This window comes from Lissotriton vulgaris, chromosome 2_1 (genome assembly GCF_964263255.1).
Source record: "Lissotriton vulgaris chromosome 2_1, aLisVul1.2, whole genome shotgun sequence".
Classification (NCBI taxonomy): domain Eukaryota; kingdom Metazoa; phylum Chordata; class Amphibia; order Caudata; family Salamandridae; genus Lissotriton; species Lissotriton vulgaris.
The window spans coordinates 402,539,896-402,566,914 of NC_141687.1; the positions used below are offsets into that span (position 1 = coordinate 402,539,896).

A 27,019-nucleotide genomic window follows, 5' to 3' on the forward strand; every position below is an offset into this window, starting at 1 on the left:
ATTCGCAAAAAAAATGTGAATCCTACATACATTGCATTTTGCGGATCTTAAATAGCGAATCGGTAAAAATCGCTATTTAAGAATCGCAAAAGCAATTCTTGATACATATGGCCCAAATGCCTGAAAGCTGTGTGGTGTAAGCGTCCACAACTGAAGTTGGTCTAAAGAGTTTTCTTTTTAACCCCACAAAAAATTGTCAAAACATATAGATGCCTTTATTAAGAAAATGTTTCCCCAGAGTGTCTAGCTTTATGTTTTTTTAATGCGGTCTGGCTTCAAGGCCCTTGCCTAATGGGACATATCCCGCATGATCATGCCAGCCATTCTAGAAGCCCTGACTGACCTGTACGATCTAAAATGAACAAGCCACAGCAAAGAATGTGTTGCTGGCATGCATTGATACCACCGACTGCATAGAAAGTGCAATTGACCCCAGTGTATTGCTTACAAGGCATGCCTGCATGTGATCAGCCGAGTTTTCAGGGGATGTACAAGCATCCCTATACCTTTACCCCAACCCCTTACCCTTCTAAGCTCCATTTACCTCGTATTCCGATGCTCTTGCAACGTTTTCTTGGAACTGATGTAACTTGTAAGTGATGTAATTTTGTGGATCCTTATGTAAAGTGCTCTAATACCTTCTGGTCTAGCCAGCGCTATATAAAACTCAAATAAATAAATAAAATAAATCCCTCATGCCTTTCATTGGCTGTAGGCTCAGAAAGAAGGCTGACTTGGCGCTCAAACAGTTTAACCTCTTCAGTGCTCATGACAAGGTCAACTCGTCATGGGTTTTACCTGCCCTGTGCGTATGACGAGTTGACCTTGTCATGAACAATGGAGAATCTGGGAATCCAGCACCGGAGGGGGAAAACCCTTAGCACCCAAGGTGTTAAAGAGAGTTGTGCCACAACTCAACCTTTGGGGTTAATGTCCCCTGCCATAAAATTTCTCCATCAGTATTGGAAGTGTAGGGACTATTCCAGATGCCGGGCTTACACACAGCAGCAACCTTCCCTCTCTGGTCAACAGGAAAGTTGGTCTTTCCGGGACAGATGGTGCGGTGGAGGCCAAGGTCGTTCACTCCAGCAGGTACAGCAATCCTCCAACTCTATCTTGTCTGCTTCAGTGTTCCCCTGGCCTTTTGTTTGCCCACTCAGGCTTGCGATTGGCCAGTGGAAGGCAAGATACAGTAGCTCCACCCAGTCTGGAAATATATCACGTTAGGCCGATGGGTGTACAAGATTGTTCAACAGAGCTATGCCCTGCCTCTCATTTCATCCCCATCTTTTATTTCACATGTGAACCCTGCAATTAAAACTAAGGTTTTGATGAGTTTGCAGCTGCTTCTCCAGCTTAGTTCAGATTTCTCAAGAGACTGCTCAGGACTTTATGTGGTGGTGGACAAATGTCAGCTTGACAGTCTCCCTCCCCCACCCCGATGTTACAGCTGTAAGGAATGCATCGTAACTGGGTTTGGGAGGTTGTCTAGAGGAGGTTGAAATCAAGGGTCTAGGTCTTTGGCAGAGAGGAGCTCCACAACAAATGCTAGAAGCTTAGGGAAATCTGCCTGGCCCTGAAGGTCTTCCCACCAATTACCAGGGGAGGACTCCTGCAGGTCCTGTTGGACAACACAAACGCCAAGTGGTACTGCAACAAGCAAGGGTACTGGATCCTGGGCCAGGAGGCTCTGCGTTTCTGGAGGTGGCTCTCCCAGCTGAAGAGCTTTTTGGTAGTCAACTACTAATCGGATTCCCAGAATGCCAACGCAGATAAGCTGAGCAGACATTATCTGGGGGATCACAAATGGCATCTCCATCTGGAAGTGGCACAATGCATCTTCAATCAGTGAGGCATGCCCTGCCTGGATTCACCACCTTCAAAAACCTGCAGGGCAATAACTTCTGCACTCCAAAAAGGTCTGTGGTAGGACACAGGTCTTCTGTGCGCGCTCCTGCACTGCCTGTCCTGACTGTCCCCGGACATAGTTAAAGAACTGCTGATGTAGACCCACTGCAGGCCAAACTCTTGTACTTATGGTAGTTTTTTTGTCTTTGCCCCAACTCAGCTTTGCAGTGGGCGAAGTTAAGTGTTGCCTGTTGTATGTACCTTTTTATGTTTGCCTAATCAACCCTTTATCTTTAAATTGCTGGTTGTGATGCGTTTTCTGAATGGCTTGTTGCATATGTTGTTGTGCCTCAGTGGGATATAAATCCAGTCTTTACATACCCCATATGCAAGCTTCAAACATATGCACAGTTACTTGCTATTGTTCTTACAGTCAAGGAAGTCTTACTTATCGCCCTCACTTTTGTGCGAAGGTGGGTGAACTACAGGCTTTCTCTGTGCAACCTTCCTACTCCAGTTTCGTCCCAGATAAAGTGGGCTGCCTTCCTGCCAAGAGTGGTATTACCCTTCCATGTCAGTCAATTGATGACCCAGCTGTCATTGTTTCCTCTGTCACCTCCCCTTAAAAGAGGAAGAGAGGCTCCACAGCTTTACCCTAAGAGAACATTGGGTTTTTCTGGCCACGCGGGTTGTCCTCTCCATTGAAATCTGGTACACACTGGCTAAAAAGGTTCCGCCAGAAGTCTCTGGGTTTATTCTACCAGGACCTAGATAGCTAGGAGCACACTGGCTGGGGAGTGGGTTGATGTGAGCTTTAATGCCTACGTTCAGAAAACACTACTGCCTTGGCAGCCAGGTCCAATGGGAGTGCCCTTTTGCCCTTTAGGTTCTGCAAGACTTCCTAATCGAAGTCCATTTCTCAACCCCTTCAACTTTGGGAGGTATTGCTGGGGTATCTATTTTAAACATGAGAATGTGAGCAATCTGCGGTTAGAAGTATCCATAAGAAAAACAAGTTATTTACCTTTGGTGCCACTCTTTCTGCTGGATACTCTAAACACCAATTCTTCACTGCCCTCTTACCTCCCTCTTCTGTAAAATGGACTACTGAACATCACAGTAAGGTTCCAGGTTGCATTTTTGCTCACTGTTACCTGCAGTCTGTTCGAAGAGATTCGAGGCCTAGGCCGTGGACTTAAGAAACTGATGCCAACGCACTGGGTCACTGCTTACATTTAGCTCTGGTCCATAACTTCTGGGGTGGTAAGACATCACTGCAGACCAATATGGCACCACATTCTGATGCGCAGGGAACATCACTGAAATATTCTAGAGGTGAGGACTCTGATTAAATGAAGTATCCTCTAGATAAAGAATTGCCAAGGACAAGTAACTTGTTAATTTTGGTACCTTCACCACTGATCACACTGTTAGGAGAGAGATAGTCTGTTTCAGGTTTGGCATGGGGGAGAAAGGTTGGAAATGGAACGATTGAGTTGGACTTCTCTGCATCAAGGTACTGACTGAAATATCATTTGAGAAGACTTGCTAAATGTAGTTGTACCGCGGATCTTATAGTGCAGGTATGCTTATTAATAAAAAAATATAAAGTAAACTTGAATAGACTCGAATAGACAGCCGATTCAAGCAAGCAGTGGCAAGACCTAAACAGCCCATTCAAGCAAGCAGTGGCAAAACCTATCTAAGTGCTGCTTTCTACTCTGCGTTCTAACTCCCCTGACCGCTGCCCACACTCCGCCTCCTCACTCTGTACCTGTTAATCTTCTTTTATATTTTAAATGTTTTTTTCTACTTCATATTAAACTATTATTCTTTCTCTTAATTAGATTACATTCAACCCTTCTAGACTCACTCTGCTTGTTCACAACCAGACAATTTGTCTGTATCATGATATTTCCAACTAATGCTTTTTGTTTTACTGTTAGTGCTGATCACCTGCATGGCTTGTCATCTCTTGCCCTCTCTTTTCAGGGCATCTGTAATTTTCTCTGCTGTTGTTTGTCTGTGAACACACGTGATCTCTGTTGCTGTCCTAAACTGACTTATTTGTATTTTTCCCTTGTACTATATAAATCCTCAGAACCTTGTTTTAACCCATTATCTTTCTACTACTTTTTCTCTTGTTTTCTTTTGTCTATTACCATCATTGTGTGAACCCTGAGCCTCCCCTCGACAGGAAGTCTGTCTCACTCTCAGGTGTAGGACAACAACTGAAATTCCGTCTTTCTGCAGCTTGTGTAACCCATAGATATTTTTAGGTCTTGCGTGGCGTACTGCGCACATGCGCAGTCGAGCTCACGAGATTCTATGTTTTTAGGAGTACTTCACTAGCGAGGGTTAAGCCTTGCCCCTCTTCTCCATTGGCTGGCCTCATAAACGGTGGCCAGCCATTGGAGAAGAGGTGCTAGTGACGTTCTTCTTTCTCTTTTAGCCCCGTCCTTTTCAGATTGGGTTTTTTTGACTTACTGCTGAATAAAAATAAAATTAATTTGTTTTTCCTTAAATGCATTTTCCCCGTGCTATACAGAAAAGACCACCATTCAAATTTGGCTGTCATGTTCCCATACACAGAATACAGTAGCCTTGCCCTCTTCCTGGTTTCCTTATTCCACAGTTGAATCTGTATGCTACAGGACTCCATGACGTCGCTTTGTGACGTTGGACGCATGTTTGTGACACACCTGCCTGGTGTCATTGGTTCTAGTCTGGCCCCGGCTGCTTCAGTGGTGTTTACAGTCCCCTCGCCGGTGCCTGGAGTATGATGGCGGGAGGCGGTGGACAGCAGTAGCGGGAATCCCTGGCAGATCATGTGTTGTTTGCGCGGCTGCGGGACGGCAGCCCAGCAGACACCTGATTATAAACTTGCTGCTCACTTTGGGCGGGATCTGTGCGTGTGGGACGAAGAGCTTGAAGGGGCTCACTGGGGAAGAGCCCGAGCTCTGTCGCTACCAGGTGAGGGCCCGCAACCGCATGTGAATGTTTCCACGGTCTCTACTGACATCGGCCCAGAAGGTTGCAAAATATCCTAGTTTCAGTCTTCATTTTGGTAACAGGGACACTTTAATATGCAAGCAAATTTCAACTGGAAGGTGAAGTTGGAAAAGCATCTGAGTGCCATATGCAAGATGCGCGGCTTACAAATCTGACAAGGTAACGGCCATCTTTGTCCAGGTAACCTGCAAATCATACATAGAGGCAGAGAAGCCGGAGAATTGTCAGAAAGAGGCATGTCTGAACCGAGTTAGAAATTTGGCTTAGCTCAGAGAGCTAAGCATGAGCCGGCCCAACATACAGTCCGTGTGGCCCTGTGTCTCTTTGTGTGTGTGGCTCTGTGTGTGTGGCTCTGTGTGTGTGTGTGTGGCTCTGTGTGTGTGTGGCTCTGAGTGTGTGTGTCTCTGTGTGTGTGTGTGGCTCTCTGTGCTTGGCTCTATGTGTGTGTGTGTGGCTCTGTGTGTGTGTGTGTGGCTGTGTGTGTGTGTGTGTGTGTGGCTGTGTGTGTGTGTGTGTGGCTCTGTCTGTGTGGCTCAGTGTGTGTGTGTGGCTCTGTGTGTGTATGTGGCTCTGTGTGTGTGGGTGCAAATGCAATAGGACTCGCTCTGTGGCTGTGTGTGTGTGTGTGTGTCGCTCTGTGTGTGTGTGTGTGACTGTGTGTGCGTGGCTCTGTGTGTGTGTGTGTGTGGCTCTGTGTGTGTGTGGCAGTGTGTGTGTGTGTCTCTGTGTGTGTGTGTGTGTGGCTCTGTGTGTGTGTGGCTCTGTATGTGTGTGGCTCTGTGTGTGTGTGTGGCTCTGTGTGTGTGTGTGGGTGCAAATGCAATTGGTCTCGCATTTGCGAGAGATTAAGCTATTGGCATTGTAAATGACAATGCCATTTATTTATCTGTTTTCAAAACCAATACATAAACAAAAATGTTGTCATTTACAATGCCAATAGCTCTAACTTTTGCAAAGGCGAGACCGTTGCATTGTAAATGCTTGTTTCTTTACCCTATCTTCCTTCACTACTCTCTTCCTTGCTTATTTTAGGTAATAGTGTACTGTTTGCACAGATTTGTATGATCAGTGCTGCTGTTGTCGATCCTAGCCTAGTTGTGCTTGAGGTGTTATGTTGCTGACATTCATCACATTTTTATATGTTTTTACAAGTTGTGCCATTATCTTAAATGACCATTGTAAACATTATGATTTTTTTTATAGGCTATATACGCTTCCATTCTTTATTCATATGCTACCAAGGCCAACATATTGTTGATTTTTGTTTTTGAGATATGCATTTTCAGCAAGTTGGATCCCATTCGGGTAGAGTTTGCTCTATAAACGGTTATGCACAAGTAACATAAATCAAGGTAAAGCAGGATTCTTTATTTTCTATTAGGATCTACATTAAAAAAGTGGAGAAGTTTCCAGCATATAGAGTACCCACCGATGAGAATATTGACCGAAAGGTTATACGAATGCAGCAGGAGAAGGCCTTTAATCAGCTCAAGAAGAATATGATGGATGCTGACGGTGTCTTTAGGTAAGAATGTCATCGCTTTGAGTTGTAAGGGATTGTGGTAGCAGCACAAGTACAGCACAGCAAATAGGAAATCCCTTTGTATCATGTTAATGTTATTTTATCTCATAGAGTGCAGCTTACACTGTTAGAGCAGTCTTTTGGTGCTGAGCTATGTTCCCTCCAACCTGCGCGCCTGGGCGGGCGCGCACACTGCCCTCACCAAGCGCTCAGAACTAATCTGAAAGCGCGCAGATCGCTGGAGAAATTAGGAAGGAGAGAGCCTGCCTTTTGTTAGTAGATCGTATTTTGGAAAGACGGATCGGTGTGAAAGGCAGTGTTGCTGAGAAAGAACAATCAAACCCTCTGGGAAGGGGCTCGGAGATGTCGCACCCCTGTGGTGGTTGAAAGCTGTACAACATACTGGGTGTGTAGAGCACAGAGGGGGGTGGGGTGAGGGTGATTTCTACTCTTTACATGCCTTTAAGCTACTGCAGATCTACATCATTAAAAACGTTAAACCACTGCTTAAAAACACTGCGTTGGTTTTATAGGAACTGAAACACGGAGCTAAAACTGTACATAAAACATTAATATGCATACTGCTTGCCCTGGGGTATGAGACTGCATTGTCGATAAACGAACAGTCTTGGTTCGCACAGGTTGGCATCCATTTTGCCTCAAGTCCTTACCGGTTAGTTTTTCCAGACAGTGCCTGCATTTCCTGTGGTGTGGTTTGCCCAGACAGAAAATAAATATGTAGGAAACGAGTAAACGCTCGTATTCCAGGGGCTTTGTATCCAAGAGTAGACGTCAGAAGTGCCAGCGTCTGTAGGCTTACACAGCTTTGGTCAGCATAGTGTAACTCTCAGAACCGGGCTCCTGTTCCCAAGCAGGAGTTGGTCATCCCTGTCTGGAGAGCGGGGCATGCCTAGGGGACACCACTCTGGGGAATCTACTTTCTTACGGGCTCTGCTGCCTGAAAAACACTGATCTCTCTCACGTGCAGGTTTCAGCTGTTATTCTTGCATTGTAGCGACTAGCAGGTTTGGTACTTCATTTTGTTGGTGATGGACATCTGCCCATAGAGCCCATGCGATATGTGCCACCTGTGGCATCAGTGTTTTCCACTCACAGCCTTGTAATCCCACTTTCACCCTTTATATTTTTTCACAGCATTCAACATGCTGTGTTTTAATAGACCTTGATTGCCTGAAGGTGTGAAAGAACTAAGGCCAACATAAGAGGCATGGATATGGCGTCTTTCGCTAATATACTCTGGTGCACGGCTGAATTATCCTTTCTCTGCTTCTCCTTCTGGCCTGCCACTTTCTTCCTAGATTTGTGTAGGGCCAATACATGCTGACATATGTTTGGCCTTGCTGCCATACCGTGCCTTTTTTTTTATATTGACTTTAACAGAGATACAGCCTATTGTATTAATCAAGGCGTCACATCACATGAGCTATAAACAAAATAAAGATGAGGCGCTTAGGCAACGTGATGTGGAGTATGGCTGTCTGTCACCAGATAAAATGAATGCTGTTGACATAAAACCATTCTGTTATATAGGTGTGCAATAGTGTCTGTGTCGTCTGCAGTGTTATAACATTCACATCTACACCAGAATGAGGTGTGCATCTACAGCAGTCTGATACGTGCATCAGTAAAAGTAAAATATGTACTAATATAATGTAATAAACGACATAGAGCACACAATAGACAAAGATGCATGGCAAAACTCCTGAAGGTACACAAGGAATGATGGCTGCTCCATTGATACTATCCAATGTGCCACCAGTTTCTTCCTTTCCATTTAAGAATTTCAAATATCCAAGTTTGATACCATTTCCAACATCACAGGATACATCCTTTAGTTATTAGCAAGCTTTAGCTCTAGTGGTATGCAGTCTTGTGCATGTTCCCAGGTGGACCTGTGTATGGTTGGCTGCCCCAGTTCAATTAATTATTTTTGTTACATTCTGAAATTTTTAGCGATATTTGTCCCGTTATAAAAAAAACTGGACTTCCAGTCTCAGAATACAAAGAAAACCTAGACTGGAGCAGCGAGTCATACAGAGGACTGGGAAACTTTGATGTCAGTCTGCAAATCTCTTGCATAGGGTTAGTGGATTGTGTGAAATTTGCTTGTACGTTATTTTCACATTATTTCAACTGTTCCAGTGAAAAGAAAGTAAAATAAGCATTGGCATAGCCAATATGTCTCACCTTCGGGACCTTAGAAGTGTTTATCCTTGCAACAGTTAATGTTGTTGCCCCAAGGATATTGTGCTGCATAACTAAAAAGTTATACAGTCCCAAAAGCGCGACCTATTGGCTATGTCAATGCTCTCTGTCCCCGCGCCCTCCAACACATTCTTTTTTTTTTTTTTTACTTTAATAAGCGCAGCGCTGTCTTTATGGGAACCGCGCTATGCGATGCAATAGGTGTTGCTTTTGGTATTGTAAATAATAATGCCTTTTAATTTTTTTAAAGGCATTGCCATTTACAATGTCAATAGCTCAAAATAATGTCATTGCAAGACCTATTGCCTTGCAAATGCTTGTTTTTACTATTAGCCTGGGGGTGTTAGCTGCACAGAAGGGCTTTTGCCAGGTCTGCCTTCTGCCACGTCTGCTTGGTATAGAGCAAAAATATAACCTGTTTTTAGAAAACCTTAAAAGTGACAGAGCTGTACTTCACAGCTCTGTTGCTTTTAAGGTTTTCTACAAACAGGGCAGTTTAGCAGGACAGCGTTTATTCACAGGGCTGTTGTCAAGAAAGTGCTGCAGTTAGGCTCACCACCTTTCAAGGGGAAAAATACCAGCCCTTTTTAATAGTCTGCAACGGCATGATACTAAATAGGACTGTAAACAAAATTTAATGTACTCCTTAGTAACATGAATTTTATGCTTTTTTTTACCTTAATTATTTTTAAGGCATAGTTAACTCCACTCTGGAACACCATTGAAAAACATTTCTATTTACAATTCTTGTTTGAATTTGTACTGATAAGGGCTAAAAATAATAACTTTAAGTGATTCTGCTTATTTTTGTACCGACCGGACATTACAATACCAGTGGTAGAAAACAAAACAGGTCGCTACCCTTGCTGCAGTCCATTACGCATCGTGCACAAAGAAAGTACATCACATGAAAATTATTTGGTACAGTATTTATGACGCCTCCCCAAACCCAACGAGGTACTGAAGCACTTAGAGGACACTGCAGAATATAAACAGCCAATTGGTGTTGTAATTAATAGCTGTGTGCCAGCTGTATGCCTGTTTGCAATGTTGATGGTGTATAATATAGCAATAGAAATATCAATTTAATGGTTATTTGTTTGGACATTATACCGGATATGAGAGTTTCTGTGTGTCTGTTTAACAATAAATAATATTCTAAGTCCCAGATTCTCAAAGGTTTAGCGTCAGGTTACCATTACTTTTTCAATGCTAACCCGACAAAGCCCGTTTTGAGATTTACAAACCAAAGCAAAGGAAATATTTGCTTTGGTTTGTATGAAAAAGTAACACAAAGCAGTGCTAAATTCTGCTTTGCATTACTTTGCGTTAAGGGGGTGTTACATGGGTGGTACATGGGTGTTCCCATTTCTTTTGTACAGCTATGTCTACATGTTGGACAGAACATCAGCCAAGGACTTGATAAAGCTGGACTATGTCTCAGCCTGTAGAGACATACACTGTCTCCCAGTGAAGGTTTACACCCCTATTTATAGTCTAAATCTGTCTTCCTAATTATTCGAAACCCTCACGGATGCTTAATTCCAGAACCCCAATTTCTTCTACAGAAATGCACCTTAATTATCAAATGATCTCATTTAATTGGTTGAATTGATTGGAATTAAATCAAAACACACATTAAGCACTTGTTAGCTTGTTATAGACAGCATTTGCTTGCATAGGGATTTTTTGTATGTTGGCGCTCGTAGCCTTACCTATGGTGCACAAACATCCTCCTTTGCCGTGCACAGAGGAACAAAATTAGAGGGAACATTGGTGCTGAGTGGTTAAAAATAAATCCCACGAGGTAGAATCATTATGTTTGAGTAACAGGTACAGTACAATAGCATAAATAGGTTTTTAAACAACGCCTTAAAAGACTCTGTTATCAAGATTCTATCAGGGAACTTTCAAGAGCATTCCACAATAGTGTCTTGTATTTGTTCCAGGGGACAAATAAAATGATGTGCCCTACCTTTTGTGAATTTAACTGGAAACTTAGGGCCTCATTAGGATGGCAGTCGGACTTTGCCCGCCCGCCATCCTCGTGGTAAATGGGACCGCCCGCCATAGGGGCGGGGGTCCCGTGGGGGGGATTAGGATGTGCCCGCCACAGTGGCGGGCACATCCTGTATTTTTAGTATTGTGGCGGGCGGTGCTCTCTGCAACGCCCGCCACAATACTAAAAGTGCTTTGCAGCATTTACATAAACAAAGCGGCAGGCACCGCATGCTGCCTGACGCTTTGTTTATATAAATGTGGGGGGTACCACAAGTACCCCCCGTGTGCATGTCCCCACTCTGCTTCACTCTGGGGGCCCGCAGGGGGCCCCAAGAGTAAACACCGCCTGCCTTTCCGTGGCGGCATTGCAGCCGCGGAAAAGCATGACACACAGCCCATGTTAATATGGCTGGCGGTGTCTAATATACACCGCCACCATATTAATCATTTTCCGCCCCGTCCGCAAGGCGACCTTGGCGGAAAACAGGTGGGCGGTGTTTTCTCCCGCTGCGGTCCCCCCCACCATTGTAATATGGCGGGGGGGAATTCAGGGAAGGATGTCCGGCGGATTGCCTCCGCCAGCCTGACGGAGGCAATCCGCCAGACATCCTAATGACCCCCTAAGTGTGGTATGTAAACTAAGAGAACCGAAGTCTCCTAAAAGGTCTCTGGAACTGGAGTCCAAATGGCATGCCTCCTCTCCAACATTCTTCTGAGATCTTTTCCCTCCTTTGCATGATTTCCTGTGGAGTCGCACATGGGTTGTCTCCCCTACTATTTAACGTTTATTTTCAGACCTAAGTGACATTGTACATCAAGACACTTGGCTTCTCTATCAGTGCAAGGGGCACCCAAATTCATAACCCACTCCCTGGCAACGATATCAGTGACATTAGGGACACATTAAAAACTACTGCTTTGTAAAATCTTGAAAAGACTAAATAGTTCAGTACCCTATTTAATGCTGGTACTTACACATCACATACGTAACAAGCTTCTGCTTGCTATGTAAACGCCTCTTGGAACACCATCCAAATTGAAATTAAGGCTGTGTTTTCAGTGAAGGCCTAGATAAACAATATGGTCTCCAGTAGTACCTACCTTCCAGTGCTTTTACGAGAAGTATTATTTTCTCTCCAAATACAACCTGGCTACTAGTGCTGCTGACGCACTCTCTTACACAGCTGCACTTTTTACACTGAAGTTGCTCTTTACCGGGCATCAAACTCCTCGCTAAAATTGTAGTTGGTGCCAACAAGATTCCTTATTAAATCCTTTCCTGCATATGTCTGGTCAAGTATCGTCGCCAAATTTGTTATGATAAATAAACCAGGTAGATCTGGTAATATTTCCAAGTGGATTTATTCTTCAAAGGAAGACCTGAACATCTTCATGCCAGACACAGCTGGACCAACTGCTCACTGATGCCACAGGCATGACATCATCTTAGAACCATCTAAGGCATCATAAGAATGCAACATTCTAATGAGTGAAAGATGTGAGTAATGATAAAGTGATGGACCACATAACATATAAATATAACAAAGATGTCTCAAGAAAGTCAAATTTAAGGGAACGTCTTTCGCTCTCTGTTAGTCTTTAAGCTCTACCCACCCACTTCCGAGGCAGTCCATGGTAACTCTCTTCTTTGTAAATCCCTCAACACACCTATTTGAGTACATGTAAGTCTTATGGTGTACTGGAAGACAAGAATTGCATCGATGTAGGTGGAGTTTGTTTGCAGCACACATTAGTCACATTTCTAGGGTGCGCGTTAATGTAGGGTCCCTACATTGACAGGAAACATTAACAGAAAGCATAATAGCACTGCTAGTGATTAGTAGATATTCTGGGGAGAACAGGAAGGGGACACTTACATTAGAGGCACATGTTTTTATGTACTATTGGCCTTTGAGCTGCAGCACGTTACGTAAAGACACTCCTATAAGCTTCAGTTTGAGCCTCGGATGTATACTGAACATTTCATGTCATACGTAGGCCACAGCAAAAACCAACTGGTGTTTTTTGTCTTAAGGACTATGAGCATCGCACAGTGGAATCACACACAGTAACGCGCCCTTTAGAGTATTTTACCACCAGATGTTTCTACTGCTTCTTTTTTGCCATGGGCTCGGGTGTCTCGGGTATATCAGATCTGCTGGCATTGCATGTCTTCACTGCCTTCTAGGTTTTTCCAGTGGTGATTCTGGGTCTTTACACTTTTTATCATGCTCTCGGGTTCACACGTCTTATTCCCAACATCTGCCTTAATAGTCACTTTCACTTGAATGGAGCTTCTCCCTATCGATGAGCGTTCTTACAGGCTTTGTGTTCTCCCAGTGCATCTGCCTAGAATCTTCGCTTTCCGGACCTCTAGTTTCACGTTTATAGTAATGTTTTTGTAATGCTTTTTGGTGCATCTGTTTGGGTCAAACATGGCTTATAAGAGACATGATTTAAAGGGGTAGTAATATTTGAACTGTGCCGCAAAGAGAGAGATTCTCTAATTCTCTAATCTGTCCTGTTCCCCACACTACATTATGCGTGAGGAACACATTATGTGAAGCAGTGCAGAAGAGTGTCTTTAAAAAATATACGCAGTAATTCAAGCTGTTTTAACGGAAAATTCGAGTATGAAATGCATATGTGATTTTGCTGGGATGTTCTATGTTTTTTAATTGAATTAGAATTATGGATTTTATCGAAGTATTGATGTTATTGTTCTTTTTCTGTTTTAAGTTTTGTACAGATATTGTGATGATTTTAAATAATGTGCAATACACATTTGAAAGAATATTTACTAAACTGCAAGTTATAAGGACATAATGGGCATATGACCTTATGAACTGTGATCTTGAGTTTCCACGGCTGCTTGCTGATAATTGCCTACAGAAGTGACAGATACGACACACCAAGAAGAGTTCTTTTCATTGAACTAACACATCAGCCCAGGCTAATGCTGGCTGTAAGTTGGTCCATGTCTAGAAGGACAAATACTATGATTAAGTTTCTAGTGCTCTTTCTTATCTGACACCTGTCTTTCATAGGGGACATGAGGAACCCCATCTGAAACCCTATATGACCTGCCTCAAATGCCTTTTATGTAGGGCATGAGAAACGCTCTTCTCTTATCTCAGATGACTCTTATTGAAATATTTTAGTGCTTAATAATCCTCACCATATCACTTCAACATACACAATATATTGCAAAGTTGTGATTGGTTTGAGCTTTTGGTCATAAAAAATGCTACTGAAATATCTTCTCAAAGAAGAACATTCCCATGAAAATTACCTTCCAAAGGCATCCAGACAGTCACAGGTTGGTTCCCATTCCCTTCATGTTCCTAAAACCCGTAACTTCACCTCATTATCATCAGTTTTTATGATCCTCTTTCATTTTGCTGCTCTGTTTCTGATGGACCGGGTCAGATGGTGTCAGACAAATGCTGCGTTGTAATCTATGGAGATCACGTGTGAAACAGAGTGGGGTAGTATGTTGCCAGAAAGGAAGCCATCAGAGTCTCTACTTTAGGGAAAAGGCATTGAGAGGAGCGCGAATGCCAGGCTGAATTGAGCAAATCACAATGGAGCCTCCTCCAGGCACTAGACAATGGACAGAGCAGAGAGTGAAGCAGGGAAGAGGGTGACGTAGGGAAGGCGGTTAGTGTATGGAACCTTAAGAGACAGAGTACAGAACAGGGAAAGTGGCAGCCTGACTCAAAAAGACTGATTAGAACACCTGCTAGTGGACAATGAAAGGAGTTTAGTTGAGGAGGCAATAGGTGGTGGTGTGGAGATATGATAGATCAGGGTACTTCAAATAATGTTGATGAAGGAAACTGGGAAAGTGGCAGCATGGGTGCAGCAAGTGTGCCAGAGCTTACCTATAGGGGAAGACCATGCACTTATAGTGCAGACAGACTTCACTTTGCAGAAATCTGCACTGGTATTTCTGTGATTGCGGTCGCCCCAAGGGGCGCTCTGTGACTTATGAGATGTGTCAGGTGGGATTATCGAGATCGGCGTTGAACAAAATATGTCAGACTTGGTCTTCTCCTTTGTGCGCCTAATCGATACCGTGTGTGGAAGTGATGTAAATATATAATTTACCGTCTGAATTTCTATGCAGGTAAGTACTTAATCAATGATAACTCAAATCGGAAAGAAAGAACCAGAGTCCGTGGTGTTAGAGTTCTTAGGGGTTTTATTCCTCAAAAAGGAATGGTCAAGACCAGGATATCATGTTCTTCCCACCACAGGGGTGGAAGAAGGGATAGAGCGCTACATTTTATTGACAGTACATAGCTTATATACTTAATTTACATCATAGAAAGCAATACAGTAGGCGTAACAGCTGAGAGAAGACAAGATAACAGTATTCACGTGTTACTAGTACGTAATCAGAAGGCGTGGACTAGGCGTGAACTAGAGGTGTGTGCTAGAAACGTCACAGGTAGGTGTCACAAGGGGGTGGCACTAAACAGAAATTTGCAATGTCAGCAGAAATCAGAAGCTTGGATGCGCGCGCAGCTGCATGACGTGTGATTGACGTGAAACTGGAGGGTGCAGGGGACTTGACATTTACACTGACGGAAAGAGACAGAAGTCTGGCATGTCAGATCAACTCGTACTTCTATCATATCTGATATCTGATGTTTGGGAACCATATTATCTGGACGGAAAGGTCTCTGGGGCAGAAGCTATTTTATACTGACTATGGATGCGTGTATGAGCGCCTGAGTGTCTGCATGAGAAGCGTGGGGCATGGGGCCTTCCATGGGAGCATGGTAACAGAGGCTATGAATTACTTGCACTGAGACAGGTCGGCCCTTTGGCTCTGTAGCTGAGGGGGATGTTTACTGAAGCTAGTAGGCAGGAATGTATTTTCGAGGAGCGGAACAGATAACTCGAAGGTTATAGTCAGTCTTGGCAGGCAGCAGGCTGAGCTGAGCGCGGTGGGCCGCGCTGGAAGTAAGTCAGAGTTCACGGGTACAGAGGCAGCCTGGGCTGAGGCTTTCAGAGTCAGAAGCCAGAAAAAAGGCTCGATGGCAGAAATTCAGGGCCTACTTTGCCAGAGCAGAAAAACGTGTAAGGTACACTACAAAAAGACGTTGGCATAGCATACTTAGGAACGGACTAATTAACCCATTCAGGGTGGGTCTGAAAGAGGACATGTTGACGTTGGACGCAAATGTATTTGCGTCTTCATAGCTGGCACAGGAGGGAAGTTACATGCACTTTAAGCTGGTACATGGAGACGGTGGGGTACTCGCTAGGGAACACAACTTGACCAAAAATTTATATTTCCTCAGAAGCAAGGCCTTATGAAATGCTATTTCTGAGATGGTGGTCTAACCAGGGATTAATATATGAACTTCTCAATCCAAGAGGAAGTTGAAACTTTTCCTGTGAAGTCAGTTCCTGTTTGAACTGAGTGATGGGTGTGCCACAACACACTTGTTCCCTTTTATTCCATTGCAACACAAAACGGTGATCGACAGAATGTTGAACCTTGTCAAACATTCACCCCCAGTCAGAGATCTGGGTTAAATCCATCAATGTTTTGCTCACCACACCTCACAGTTTGAACCCAGAAATCGAGTGAAGTAGTAAATTGGGAAATTCAGAAGTGAATTTTGAGGCGCAAAAGCAAAATTGGTTAAGTTCAATGCTCCAGTGTCCTGATAACTGGAGCCAGAAAATAGAACTGAAGAAACTGCACTAGCTGTGCATGATGGGATACTGGTGGTCTCTGGATTCTTAAAAGCTCAGCTTCTATTTTCTAGACGTATAATGGTAGCCTATGAGGCTATTCTGTCCTCTCTTTTTCATCTCCATCATGAAAAAAGGAGTTTTGTGAAGGGGATTCATCTGTGCTAAACACTACAATATCGCACAAAATATAGTATACTTGCACTCTTTTTTCACTTCAAGATGAAGATGCGGCCAGTGTAGCCTATGTATTTAGGCTGCATTATTGTCTCTCTATCCCTTAAGTGTGTTTACAGGCCTTCCTAAAGAAAGGCAAACAATATCCACTTAAGAAGATATACCAAAAAGAAGTGCTCTGGGGTCCCCGCATGTTGGTGGGACTATCCAAGTGCTTATGACTTTTCATGGAAATACCCCTATGAGAGGACTGGAGTTACAGGTAAGAAACTGTTCCATCCTGGGACTAGTTAGTGGTATCACCTCTCATCAGCCTGGCTGGCTTGAATTTAGTGGCACAGCGAGCAAAGGACCCACGTCTGGGCATACCCATCCCACTTAGGGCGCAAAGTGCTGCAGCAACAAATGATTGATGGAATGCTGAATGAATAAAACATTCACCCCCAGTCAAGAGATCTGGGTTAAATCCATTGTTCGTTTGCTCTCTACGTCACCCCAGTTTGGATGTAGCCATATGCAAATCAGTCTAGACCCTGTGGCCCATGGGAACAATTCAGCCCGAACTATCAAGTCAGGTCCTCCGTGGACTTGGAATAAGCATCCTGAGACCAGTTTCAGTGTATCACTCCTCATCAGCCAGGCTAAATTGAAACCAGTGGCATAGCTAGAATGTAACCAAAGTTTGGGCATCCCCTTCCCAATTGCGGAGAAATAGCAACACAAAAACATGATGGATAGCATGCTGAACATTGTCAAACATTCACCCCCAGTCATAGATCTGGGTTAAATCCTTAGTTTTTTTTGCTCATCACACCACCCCAGTATGGACCCAACCATATGCAAATCCGTCTTGACCCTGCTCCCCAATGGAACAGTCCTGCCCAAACTGCCAAATCAGGAGCTCCTTGGACTGGAAACAAGCATCCTGAGACCGGTTTGGGGTATCACCCCTCATCAGCCAGGCTAGCTTGAAAATAGTGGCATAGCGAGCACGGGACCCATGTCTAGGCATACCCGTCCCACTTAGGGCAACAAAAGCAAAATCAACAATTGATGGACGGAAGGCTGAACACTCACCCCCCAGTACAGAGATCTGGGCCTAAATTCAATTGGTTTTGTTTGCTCACCTCGTCTTCCTGTAGCTAAAGTAACAACTTGGAGTGTCACAGAGTTTCCCAGTTAATGTATGTGAGGTAGACATAGCCATTATGTTTAGAAACAAGTACACACTCTGTTTTGCGCCTTCACACACAAGATTGATACAGCCTATAGTAACAACAACCATACAACAGATTAAAATGGGAGAGATAATGCTTTGAGTGCTGTAAGTGCCGAATACTAAGTGCAGTATAGTAATGTGTAGAAAAAGGAGCTTAATGCTCATGGATGGCTAGGTAGATAGATAGATGGATAGATTTTATTTCATCATATTTGTGGCCAACTTGATATTATATTTGTCCCTGGTGTTTGTTTCATGCAGCCAGAATTTCCGTTGGATCCTCCATTGGATGTCTTGGCTTGCCTTTATACTCGGCTCTGATGTCAGGGAGAGTTTGGTGCCCTTGTTTAACTATTTCTGTATTTATTTTGTTTCTAACTGGAACCCTCTTAAAGAGACCCTTGATACCTTTGATGTTAGCTGATAAGTTCATGGTGGCAATGTGGCTACTAAGATAGGTCAAACTTTTTTCCAGCAGTCAAGGAGGAAACCTGACCGAACTACATAGCATCCATCCATTGACAGTTCCATTGAAATAGCTATCACTCAGAATGCTCTCCGTAGAGAGGAGAAAATGTCCAATGTCCATAATATTTTCAGCTAAAAAATTCAAGATCCAAATGTGACCGAAATTGAAGTGAACCTAACTCCTATGATCTAAACAGCTTATCAACCATAGAGAGATGTTCCACTCGACACAATATTTATAGTTTACTATTATAAAATTAAGTGTCCTATTCTAGGCTTTTTTGACAAATCCACGAACATTAAAATGTCCAACTCCCAAATATGCCGTACAAAAACCTTCTTTAATCAGTCCTCACCAGTCATAGGCGAATAAAGCATCAATCAGAACTTTCAGGAAACAAGCATCTTCTACCCACAGGCTTTCTTTTCTGCTTAATGTTTAGTGACACGGGAAAGAGTGGCATTTACAGCAAGAACTGAATCTGCTAACAGACCATATTTCATGTTTTTTTTTTTTTTTTTTTTTTGGTTCAAGACATTTATTTGAGCATTGCCAGGAATACACAGCGTCTCGCCAACAACCCGGAGGCCTGCCGCTATCAGTGCATACATAAATACAAATCATGGCAGACAAGTATGTGTGCTAAATCAGTTCCGCCAACAGTACCATTTAAGTGACAAATGCAGCGTCTTCACAGCGAAATAAATGAGTCTCGAATTTTTTAAGTTTTTATATAACCATTAACATGTGCAGTGTCTATACAACTCAGAAATACGGGGGGGGGGGGCGGAATCCGTGGGTATCTAGGCAGGTACATCTACTCTCGGGAGGCACGTGCCGGCAGAGCGGCAGAGTTATGAGACCACAAAGAGGGAAGAGTGAGTCACAGTATTGGAAGTGGCGGGCTGTCAGGCACCTGGGTGATGTCTCGGAAGCTGGGGTTCCCCACATAGAGTCCTGATGCAGGGGGGACCAGGAGGGGGGGCAGAGAGGGGGGAGGGAGAGGGGGGAGTGGTGGGGGGGTGGAAGGGGGGGGGAGAGGAGGAAGCAGCAGACACAACATTACAGACATATTGGCCCAGGGTCGGTATCGCAAGACCAAAATAGTACCATCTAAGGATCGCAACTTCCCAACTTCAAGTTCCGCCAACCTAGGCGGTAAAGGGGGGAGGGGAGGAAGGAAGCAGCAAACACATCATGTCAACCATAGCAGTCAGGTGGTACACTGTAAGGCCAATAAACATCATCGAATGGTCTCTATTTCTCAACCTCAATTGCTGTCGTCCTCGGGTGAATCAGTTATCAAATAGCATTTTAACGGGGCCCATATATCAGTAGGCCTAGAAGCAGGCGGCAAGAGTTCGGAGTAGGTATGTAATTGTTCCTGGCAGTGCACCATGTCACTCATCCAGTCCTTAAATTTGGGCGCTCTTCCCCTCCCCCATCTACAGGCCACCCTGCGTTTAGCCAGAAGCATAGCCAGTGCCACATATTTGCGGTGAGCCGCTTGGAGAGGAGCAACATATCCCAGAAGGGCCATCAATGGGGATGGATCTACCGTCACGTGTATCATTTTGGAGAGGGCCTGAAATATTTGAGTCCAGTATCCATGCACTTCAGGACATCCCCACGCAAGGTGAAGGAAATCAGCCCCTGGGGCCCCACACCTGTCACAGTTATCTGTAGGTCGAAGGTGGAATCTGTGTAGGCGCGCTGGAGTGTGGTATAGCCTGTGCAGGAATTTATAGTGGATGATCCTAAAACGGCTGTTAGCTGATATGCGCTCAGTTTGCTGTAAGCAAAATTCCCACTGTGTGTCCGTGAAAGTCAAGGCCAGATCCTGTTCCCATTTCTGCCTAGCGGGCAGATCAGTGTATGTCGTGTTAGCCCGTACAGATCTATAAAGTGTAGACACCAGCTTGACAGGCTGGTCGTGAAGCAGCATGTTTTGTAAGGGAGGAAGCACCTGGGGCTCGCAGGGGAACTCAGGCGTGATAGCCCGCAGTCCGTGTCTGAGCCTGACATAATAAAACAAGTCCAGCGCTGTTGGGTGGATGCCCTCATACAGATGTTCCCTAGTCCGGAATACGCCATCTAGATACAAGTCTCCCCATGTAGCTACATTAATTTTTTTTAATAACTTTTGGAAGCCAGCCTCCTGTAGGAGTGGTAACTGAGGGTGAAAGGCCAGCGGCAGTCTCGGTGCGTATAGGAAGTGCAAGTCCAGCTTAGTTGCAATAGAGCGCCATGCCGTCACCGTGCTCGACACAGTGGAAGGGGTCTTGTCTCTACCCTCAACCTGGGAGTAGAGCGCTCCTTCGATAGGGATCGGGTGTGCCAACCAGTGCTCAGCCGCAAGTTGAGGCATATATCTCTGCTGGCGCACCCAAAAGTATGCATAGTGGGCCTGAGCAGTTCGGTAATAGAGCTCAACGTCAGGGATGTCAAATCCCCCTTGTGAGACCGGTCGGATCAGGATCTCCCATTTGAGTCTGGGCGATTTACCACCCCACACTAGTCGGATCAATTCGGCGCGTAGCAGTCGAAAAAAATGGGATCCGGGGTGGAATGGAATGTTCAAGAATAGGTACAAAAGTTGAGGGAGTATGACCATCTTGACCAATGATGCACGTCCCGCCATAGAGAGAGGGAGCGTGATCCATCTAGATATGTTGTCGCTCATCTTGTCAATCACAGTGCCATAGTTCGCGCGAATCAGTTCCTCTTTATCTTTTTCCACCTGGATACCCAAGTATTTAAAATCCCCTGTGCTCCAGGCAAGTGGGAATTCCAGCGGAAACTTACTCGTCGAGGCAGTAAGGGGGAAGATGCATGATTTCGTCCAGTTGATCTGAACCCCGGAAAGAGCACCAAACCGAATGAATTCACGGAGTATGGGATGTAAATTATCACTTGGGTGGCGAACATAGAGGGTGATGTCATCAGCATACATAGAGACGAGTAACTGTCTCTGAAAGCAGCGCAACGCCTTGTCCTGATGATGCTGTCGTAGTTTAGCCGCCAGGGGTTCGGTGGCTATGGCAAAAAGAAGGGGGGACAGGGGGCACCCCTGTCTTGTCCCCCTGGTGATCGGGAATTCTGGCGACAGCTTTCCATTGATGAGTACTCTGGCAGTTGGGTGCGTATATAGTAATTTAATCCAAGAAATAAATAGAGGTGGGAAACCCATGCGTGTAAGAACTTGGAATACATAGTCCCATTCGAGCGAGTCAAACGCCTTGGTAGCGTCTAAAAAAATGGCTGCCTTTGGGAGATCCTCATGAACAGAGTCGTATACCGAAAAAAAAGTACGGAGATTATGCGATGTCGCCCTTCCAGGGACAAATCCGGACTGGTCCGGAAGGATAAGAGCAGGCAGGAGGAGGCCTATGCGTGTCGCAATCAGTTTCGCGAGGATTTTAACGTCGCAGTTTAACAAGGACAAAGGTCTGTAAGAGTCGCAGCTTGAGGCGGGTTTTCCTGGTTTAAGCAGCGACGTAATGAGGGCAACTCTCATGGAGGCAGGGAGATGGCCCACCTCTAATGCGTCCTCAAAGACTTCTCGCAGCACTGGTGCCATGAAGTCGATGAACGTTTTATAGAATTCTATAGGTATGCCATCTAAACCAGTGGCCTTACCAGACTTCATGCCCATGATAGCCTCCCTGACCTCTTCCAGCTCAAAAGGGGCGTTCAAAAAGGCTCTCTGCGCATCACTCAACCAGCCCAAGGAGACATCTGCCAGATAGTCATCCAACGTGAGCACACTATGTCTGCTAGTGGAGTATAGTGTACTATAATGCCGCACAAATTCATTAAGGATTTGGGTGGAGTCTCTAAGTACCAGTCCCTCTGCCGTCTCAAGGTCTAATATTATCGTCGGCGACCGCATCAGTTTGACCGTTGCTGCCAGAGCCCTCCCAGGCCTCTCCCCCTCCCCATACCTCCTGGCCACCCAGTATTTGTTCCTAAATTTCACCTCGCGAGCAGCCGCCTCAGAGAATTCTGACAGTTTGTCACGAATGTTAGCGAGGGTTGCATTGTCAGGATGTGTCCTAAGACGGCTTTCAGCACTGCGTAAATCAGCCTCTATGCTGCGTAATCGAGTGAGTATGCTCTTGAGCACTCCCGAGCCTTTCGATATACACAAGCCTCGGAGTGTTGCCTTAAAGGCATCCCATACGGTCTCAACGTCTTGGACTGAGTCTAACAACATAGCGGGCTGCATGCGCCACGCCGTCACTGGGGGGCCAAGCTCAATACCAGCCAACGTGATCAAAACGGGGGAGTGGTCGGAGTATGTCCTGGGGAGATGAGATGCATGTATCAGGGCTGTGTATAGTTGTGAAGTTAGGAGGAAATAGTCAAGTCTCGCCCATGACCTAGCTTGCGCTGTAAAGTGTGTACCCTCCTCTCTAGTCCCACAGTGTGACCTCCAGGCGTCAATGAGATTGTTACCAGCAATAGTCGCTCTAAGGACTTCGCGCCCGTTAGTATAGTGGTGTGGGGCAGGATGTGACCTATCCAGGGGGGGTGCAGGGTTATGTTGAAATCTCCTCCCCATATTAGGTGCTGTGGTCCTGTCTCAACTATCGCCGCCCACAGTGAGGTAAAGAATTGCGGGTCATCCGTGTTAGGCCCATAACAAGAGACAAGTGTCACCGACATGTGTCCCAGCCTACCCCATAGCACACAGTACCTCCCCTGGGGATCTACTTTGGAGCCAGCTGGCCGAAAAGGTGTGGATCTCTTAATTAGAATGGCCGTACCTCGTGCATACGAGGAGTAGTTAGCAAAGATCGAGTGAGAAGCTCACCTGTTCCCAAAGGCTTGTGATTTGTGGGGCGCAAAATGCGTTTCCTGTAGGAAAGCAATGTGAACATTATGTCGATCCAGGTAGCTCAATATTTGTCTCCTCTTCCTATGATCTCCCAGCCCTCTCACATTCCAAGTAATCACATTCAAGCGCGTGTCAGCCATGTATACGCGGAATACCATAACTGTGGGATCAAAGCAGGGAAGGCTGCCAAGCCCACCTTCCCAACAAACAAAACATCATACAGTGGGACCAGTCCCATGTCCTCAAGTGGGAGCAGAAATCGAAGCAGAAAAGAACCACCTCTAACCCCTCTGCCACGCCATAAGTAGCGCGCAGTACACCCATCTCGCCCCCGTACCCCCCAGTCACAATCACAGAGCCCTCCAAAGGGCATATATGTGAGTTCAGAACACAATATGCACATGTCAAAACTTGAATCCCAACAGAATCCCCAGCAGACCCCCCTCCCCATATCCCCCCGATAACTCCAGGCATTAGACCTAGCCGGAAAAGGAACAAGCAATTCACAGTATGTAACCATAAGTAACGAAGTAGTTCAGTATTTCTAACGGAAGATCTACATCGCCCAGAGCTAGTCCGTTCTACCTGATAGTCTGCCCACCACCCCCCACCCACTGAAGCCACCCCAACTTGCCAGTGTCCCAGTCCCGCCCCCCACCCAGAGATCTGAACAGTGCTAGATAGCAACCAACAAACAAGCAACCAAGTCAATGTCATTGGGGAATACCCATTAGGGGTCATAAGAGGTGCACGGTCTACCACCCCCAGCCATCCCACTCCGTGCATGTCCATTCCTGGGTTCACCCGTGGAGCAGAGAGGGATGAGGGGGGTGGGGCCAGGCATACATTACCACCTGCTGTTCAGCACCCGCTCATGTTACCCCCAGGGGGCAGCTGTAGTCCACTCCAAGTCGGACGAAGTCCCCCCAGCAGCCAGGGGAGTGAGGACGGGTCCACCAATTGCAGAAGGATGACCCGAAGAGAGCAAGCCGCCAGCTACTCAGGACCAGACGCATTTAAGTCTTCAGCGTCCGCAGGTCGCCTGGATCTTTTGGGCAAGGATTTAATGTAGTCTTCGACCTGTTGTGGGTTGAGAAAGAAGTGCTGCGTACCCTGGTGCGTGACTCGCAACTTGGCCGGGTATAGGAGAGCATAGTCAATGTTCAAATCCCGAAGCTTCCTCTTAACAGCAAGAAATTTCCGCCGCTGTTCTTGGACCACAGGGGTAAAGTCAGGGTAGATCGAGAAGGGCACGCCATCATATGTCAGATTTTGGTTTGCCCTGGCTGCTCTCAGTGCCGCATCGCGATCTCGGTAGTTCAGTAGGTGTGCAATTATGGGGCGCGGTGGGGCCCCCGGTTGGGGTTGAGGCCCAAGGGAGCGATGTGCACGTTCCACAATAAAATGAGCCAAAAGAGCTTCTGCCCCAATTGTCGCTGACAGCAGTTTCTCGACATACAATTCCATCCTCCCCGTGTTGGTCGATTCCGGAATGCCCGTGACTCGAATGTTATTTCGCCGGCTCCTAGCTTCCAATTCCTCATTCTTGGCAGCGATCACCCTCAGGACGTTGTCCATCCTGGCAAGGCGAGTGTCATGAGTCGCGGTCGTGTCATCATGTGCCGATATCCTGCGTTCCGCCTCAGATATGCGTTCTTCATGGACATCTATCTTTTGGGCTATGCCGTCCATCCTAGATGTGAGTCTATCCACTTTGTCGACCACCGTCGCAAAGCCCTGTCGCATTTCTTGCAGGATGGCTGCCATATCTGGGGTCAGCTGGGTCGACGTCGAGGCCTCCGTCACCGGGCTCCTGGGTGGTACCACGTCTCCAGTGTGTCTCGTCACCTTCTTCTGCGCCGCAGTGTCAAACTGCAATTTGGGTTGGCGACTGTCTGGTTTCCCCATGGCGGCAAGAGAAATATGAATTAGCTGTGCCTATGTGTCGTTTGCACCACCGCAGGAGGGAGGTTGCAGCAATGTCATTCTTTCAGCTGACTCGCCAAGCACCGGGGGAGGCTTAGCTATCGCTTGCGGGGTGGCTCCCAGTGAGAAGGACCACAGTGCAGGAGCAGACAGGCCTTACAGAAGAAAGGCAGGAATGTCAGCCAAAAGATGCAGCGCCCAAAGGGTAGGAGTATGAGTGTTAGGCAATCCAAACCTTCTGCTCGCTGGGGCACCGGCAACAGGCAGGCTCCGCGGCCGTGTATCTTGACTGCAAGGCAGGCTACCGGGCGTCTCAGGCCTCCCTCTGGTATCCCTCTGCCAGTCCGTTATGGCGCCAAGAAGCCTCACCTAATACATTAATCATAGATGTTGGCCGTATTGGAAGTCCAGCGGGAGTGTCCCGCTTTCACAGCCCTCGCGATTTAAATAATGCGTTGCGCCCGTACCTTCAGCCTCTGCTGTACGTCCGCTGCAGTGTCAGCCCCAGGCTCATCACTTACGGAGTGCAAGAGGCCTATCTGCCTCGTGTTGATCCCCGGGCTCGCCTCAGTCAAGGGGCCGACAGTGGGCTCCGTTGCAGCCTGTCCAGGTCAGCCAGGGGGTTCCGCGCATCACAACTCCGGAGTTACTGGGAGTAGAGCCATCAAATTTTCACCGAGTGTGAAACGTGGCCAGCCGCCCCTCCGTGGGGATTTTCACGCGGGTGCGATCAGTGTGAGAGGAGAAATTTCGGATAAGAATGCCAGGCTGCTGGAGCCTCACGCAAGTACGGCCATGCAGCAGTGCGCCCTCTAGCGCCCCCTCACCATATTTCATGTTTCCCTTATTTATACATTTTTTAATGTTGGGCCTTTTTTCATGGCTAACTTGTTTTATGATGTGTCTTTGCCCCGGTGACACTTGCAGTTGTCTATGCAGTTATTTCCCACTTTCCTTAAATGATGAAGTAAAGAATTTTCATGTGGAAAAATGCAGTCATGATGTTGACTTGGGGAGGGAAAGTAGATACTTAAATATGGCTCCAGTGGGTTTTGGTAGCCAATGTGAACTACATCCTTAGTTGTGTGTTAGAACTTTAGTCTGGTGCTCCCTGCTTAAGGTTTCAGGAACCCTTATAGCATGCAAAAAACAGGAAATAAAAGCTCACAGTTCACTTATGTATACCTAGTTCTCTGGAATTGTATGTATGATTGTTTCTGTATTACAGATGGTATATGCAGTTACCCGATAAGGAGGCCCACCAGTACCATGAGATGGAGTTATCCTGCCTTCCTCCTTCACCATGCTCTTTCCCCATTCCTTCTGAGGATGAGGAGGAAGCACCTGTCGATGAAAATGACAATTTATCTTCACGACTTCACCCAGAAGTAGCTAACAAAATCCGCGAGCTTGTGAGTCAAGGAATAGATGAAGTCTACGCAGTAAGAAAACAGCTGAGGTACATTACAACATTTTACATTGCGCTATTAATTTTTGCTGTTGTCTCAAAATTCCTGTGCTTTTCTTTTCTCTGTGCTCTTAATTGTGTACTCCGTTAAAGGGAATGAATGACAGCATTTATGTAGCTGTATCTGATGGAAACTTCTAGCCACAGATTCCTTACCTTTGAATATCCTCAAACGTTAGACTGGATCCGGAAGTTTTTAGTACCCCTGAGTGCAGGTAGGTGGCGACGTTCAGCTCCACTGTTCTCACCGAAAGTGGTGTGCATGGTACCTATATAGGCTCCACCTTGGCGCTAACATCAGTTTTTTCCTTTTTACGCCAGATAGCGCTGATCCGGATTAAATGACCCCTCAGTCCTTTTTTGATTGGCCTTCTTCAACTTTTTGTCAAACTTTTTTCTGAGATTACATCTCCTGGTGTGAAGATGTCACCCAAGTAACCGGGTGGTTCTCATCCAGGGGATACTCATCAATAGTCATAATCTATGAATAATCCCCGCCGATGTGCGGGATCCCGGAGCATATAGAAAATATATATAAATATATATGTATATATATGTGAAAACATATTTGCAGCCTAGAACATTTCCAAACTGGCAAA

At 45.8% G+C, this 27,019-nt stretch overlaps 1 protein-coding gene across 1 annotated transcript in view; it reads left to right on the forward strand.

Moving 5' to 3' along the window:
* CARF (calcium responsive transcription factor) overlaps positions 1-27,019 on the forward strand; it is a 367,392-nt gene that overhangs the window by 229,652 nt on the left and 110,721 nt on the right. The window contains exons 9-10 of the mRNA XM_086955271.1: positions 6,242-6,385; positions 26,181-26,411. Coding sequence (XP_086811397.1) covers positions 6,242-6,385; positions 26,181-26,411 — 375 coding nt within the window. The remainder of the gene's footprint in view (positions 1-6,241; positions 6,386-26,180; positions 26,412-27,019) is intronic.